This window comes from Mastomys coucha, unplaced genomic scaffold (genome assembly GCF_008632895.1).
Source record: "Mastomys coucha isolate ucsf_1 unplaced genomic scaffold, UCSF_Mcou_1 pScaffold16, whole genome shotgun sequence".
Taxonomy (NCBI): Eukaryota; Metazoa; Chordata; class Mammalia; order Rodentia; family Muridae; genus Mastomys; species Mastomys coucha.
In genome coordinates this window covers 75,189,068-75,193,466 of record NW_022196898.1, presented here as the reverse complement: position 1 = coordinate 75,193,466, position 4,399 = coordinate 75,189,068, and the positions used below count along the sequence as shown (strand labels likewise).

At 41.2% G+C, this 4,399-nt stretch overlaps 1 protein-coding gene across 11 annotated transcripts in view; it reads left to right on the top strand.

Moving 5' to 3' along the window:
- The window catches only part of Alpk1 (alpha kinase 1), a 103,213-nt gene extending 99,161 nt beyond the window's left edge, over window positions 1–4,052 (top strand). For 10 of the 11 annotated variants that reach the window (XM_031375455.1, XM_031375449.1, XM_031375450.1 and 7 more), the window contains 3 exons: window positions 367–529; window positions 1,917–2,103; window positions 3,315–4,052. In XM_031375455.1, coding sequence (XP_031231315.1) covers window positions 367–529; window positions 1,917–2,103; window positions 3,315–3,514 — 550 coding nt within the window. In that variant the 3' untranslated portion in view covers window positions 3,515–4,052. The remainder of the gene's footprint in view (window positions 1–366; window positions 530–1,916; window positions 2,104–3,314) is intronic. The other variant, XM_031375458.1, reaches the window with a different exon arrangement.
- The last annotated feature ends 347 nt before the right edge of the window (window positions 4,053–4,399 follow it).

Below are 4,399 nucleotides of genomic sequence, written 5' to 3'. Positions count from 1 at the left end.
CCAACTTCAGCCTAACTTGGCACATCAAATCCCTGCAGGACTAGGAGAATCTTCTCACACTGAGGCCAGTCAAGGCAGTCCAGTTAGGGGAAAAGGATCCACAGGCAGGTGGCAGAATTAGGGACAGATCCCTCTTCAGTTGTGGGGGATCCACATGAAGACCAAGCTGCACATCTGCTATATATGTGTGGGGTCCTAGGTCGAGCCCATGCTTGCTCTTTGGTTGGTAGTTCAGTCTTTAGGAGCCCCCAAGGGTCCAGGTTAGGTGACTCTGTTAGTCTTCTTGTGGTTCTTTCAATCCTTCTTATTTAGCCAATAGTAAAGATCGGTTTCACATGTTGCTATGTGGGTTCTTTCCATCCGTAGATACGTTGGGAAAGAATACAAAGAGCGGAAGGGGCTCCGGTACCACTTCACCGATGTGGAGCGGCAGATGACAGCCCAGCACTATGTGACAGAGTTTAACAAGAGACTCTATGAGCAAAAAATTCCAACGCAGATATTCTACATCCCATCTACAATATTGCTGGTAAACATGAGTTTGGATAGCTAAAGAAGCCTGCAGCTAGATATTAGATTAGATTTTTATTACAAGTCTACTTCTAACACGGTCCAGTAAGGTCTTACACTTCTAGTTTCTAGGCTTCTTCCTCTGCTTCATCAACTCCATCCTATTAAAAAAAAAAACTACATGAAAAGAGTGACTACCTCATCCAGCGCATACATTTGGACTGCCTGGGTGACGTCGGAGTCCCTGCTGATTCCAACATCTGGTTAAGTCGGCCTTCTTACTGGACTTTCCTTTGTGTCTTGTCTCTCTACAAAAGGACCTTCAGGGTTGTGTTTTGTAGAATGTATTCCCTCAGCATGAAACATAAATCCCTTGGTTTGCATTTCTTTCTCTCAATCCTTGAAACCAAGTGATAATAAGCTGTATCTTAAACTTATTTACCAAGGAAAGAACTTTGCTTTCAAATAATTGTAATTGTGAGGCCCAACTTGTCTTCTTAGATTTGGCCCAACCTTTCTTCTCCTATTTTGGATTTCAGCGACATTGAAACCAATCTCTCTCCACTAAACACCCCATTAGAGAGATAAAGGCGACCCTCCTTGCTGTTCCCTCTTTCTTGGATCTCCCTGTTTCCCCAGATAAATTGGATCCTTCCTGCATTTGTATTTGTGATTTTTTTTTATTTACCAGAGATATTTTGACTCATTTTTAAAGTTTTTACAATATAGGAATCACCCAGTTTTTAATCTTCATATCAGAAAGTGCGCAAGCATCTTATAGGCATTGATACTAACCTCTGAGTCAACTTCAACATACAGAAATTCATCAGTTAATAATCAGCCCCTAGTCCCAACGCGTGATCTAGTCACATGTTCTGGCAAGCCAGACTGAGGCTAGGTCACTGTGCTCTATTTTTTTATGCATATGAATATTTTGTCTGCACTGTTTGTCTGTGTACCACTGTGTGATTTTGTGCCTGTGGAGGCCAGAAGAGGGTGTCGGACCCCCTGGGACTGGATTTATAGAAGCGAGCCAATGGATGGGTGTTGGGAATTGAACTCTGGCCCTCTGGAAGAGCAGCAAGTACTCTTAACCACTGAGCCATCTGTTTAGCCCTCAAGGCCTAATTTTTTTTGAGTGAGCGGGTTAGTCTATGAACAATAATCACTGTAGATTCTATTTTACACTACAGGTAGTTCTGGGTACTTTGTATTTATCTTATCATCAAACCCTTTTGACAAAACTGAAGAGTGATTATTATTCCTCTTAAACCTAGCTCTGAGGAAATTGAAGTCTAGGCTAATAAATCTCCATGGCAGGACTTCAGTCCACACAGAGATCTGCCCCACTGTAGAGACAGTGGTGCTCGCTGTTGTGAATACCACTTCCCATCTCTCTGTTACAGATTTTGGAAGACAGGACCATAAAGGGATGCATCAGTGTGGAGCCTTACATACTGGGAGACTTCGTCAAGTTATCGAATAACACCAAAGTAGTCAAAACTGAGTACAAAGCCACAGAATATGGCTTGGCCTATGGCCATTTTTCTTATGAGTTTTCTAACCATAGAGATGTTGTGGTTGACTTACAAGGTATGTAAAACAAGGGTTTTTTTTTTTTTAATTCTGAATATTGCAACTGATTTTGCTAATCTTGAATCACATACCATAGACCATTCTATGTGCAGGGTACTGTTTAAAATTAAGGTGATTGATTTTTTTTTCTCCATGTAGCAAATGATTCCCACGTGGCTTAGGCACCCTATGATCCATGAGACTGTGGTCTCTTGGGCTCAGTTGCAGAGGGGTCACTACAAAGTTCCGCTCACTTGAGTGGACACAAGTGAAATCAGTTTCTTACTACTGTATTTCACTTTCAAATTCTCCCAACTTCTTGCATGGGGCTGGGTATGGCTCAGTGGTTAAGAGCCCTTGCTGTCCTTATATAAGGCCCAGGTTCATTCTCAGTGCCCACATTGCTGGCTGGTTACAAGTGTGACTCTAGTTCCAAGTTATCCAACACTCCTCTGACCTCCACTGGCAGATTAATCATTGAACTTAAAATCATTCCTGCTTTTTTTCTCTAGCCCTTTATTCATCTCAAAAGCTGAAAATTGAGATCCATATTTGGAAATATGAAACAGTGTACTTAAATTTGAGTTTTCTTAAAATCTGTGTTAATACTAGCGATTTTTTTTTCAGTTTGTTGGTTATTGACTATTCTAGCAAGAGACCATCAATCCTCAGATCTTCCTCCATAGCATTTATAACTGTATTTTTTACATATGTGTAGTCTATTATCTGTCTCTCTTCATGAGAATATTTGCTCTGTTGGTACAAACATTTTTGTTTATCTCATCCGTTACTGTGTACAGCTTCTGTACTCAATACATAAGTGTGGGGTGGGCAGGCAAATATAGGACTTAGTAAATAAGGCATAAAGAAACTTCAAAATCAAGACAAGTGCTCAATGTTGAGATTTTAGTAATCATTCTAAATGAAAGTTATGCTTTACAATTCTGTGAATATTCAGCATCTCAGTATGTCATTCTTGACATATGTTCCAATGTAGTATTCAGTTCTTTTCTTTAAACTAGTAATTAGGATGTGCATCTCAAATGCCTTGACAGAAATGTACTAAATATAAATAATGGGATGATCAAGTTTTCAATGTATCTCTTTAAGTGTACATGTGTGTACATGTATACGTGTGTGTGCATGCGTGTGCAAACATGTACATGCATGTGCATGTGTGTTGGCATTTCTAGGGTATATAGTGCTCAGATGTATTCATTCTCTTTTAGGTTGGGTCACTGGTAATGGAAAAGGCCTCATCTATCTTACAGATCCTCAGATTCACTCTGTAGATAAGAAAGACGTCACCACAAACTTTGGAAAGCGGGGGATATTTTACTTCTTTAATAACCAACATGCAAGCTGTAATGAAATATGCCATCGTCTTTCTCTGACTAGACCTTCACTAGAGCAAACAAGTAAGATGTAGACTGTGGGCTGGGAGCTTGACAGGCCTTCGGGAGCCTAGCATCAGATCTGCCTCTTTCCAGGCATGCAGAGCAAGGCACATATTGACGTATTGATCGACTGGGCCAACGGATGATTCAGGCCATTGACTTACGAGAGGAATTCACAAGTGTCGAATTCAGGCCTACACTTGATTTCCAGGACAAGATCCTGCAGACCTTGTTCCCTCTAACACAGGAACATTTCTGGAGACTGTCCTATGCTCTACAGTTGTATAGGATGTTCGAGGTCCTGAGTTGTAATGAAGACAACATGGAAAAGGGCCCCAACTAACCCACAATGGATCCAAACCTCAGCTGAAAACAAACTGCTGTCACTGCTGTTGTTGTTTAGTATTTGGTTTGTTTTTTTGTCTGTTTGGAGAGTAGTTATCTGTTAAAACTGATACCGTTTTCCTATTGAGAGTTCTTTGTAAATTTAAAACACCCAGACTGCTAAAAAGATTTTGATTTCTGTTTCTCTTTTAACAATTGCCTTTTTGTAAAGCTGTTATCCATACAGACTTTTGTTTGTCTGTTTGTTTGTTTTTGGGTTTTTTTGAGACAGGGTTTCTCTTTTTAGCCCTGGCTGTTCTGGAACTCTATAGACCAGGCTAGCCTGGAACTCAGGAATCCGCCTGCCTCTGCCTCCCAAATGCTGGGATTAAAGGCATGTGCCACCACTGCACACTGAGCACAACAGACTGGGCACAAACTCTGCAGTGAGTCCCATAATACCTAGAGGAAGCTCTACTCCCAGGCACTCCAATGGACCCAGGATCACAGGATCACAGGATCCAAGAACCACAGGATCCCAGAGACAGCTTGACTCTGAGGAGTTCTGACACAACCATCTTCACAGGAAGGAC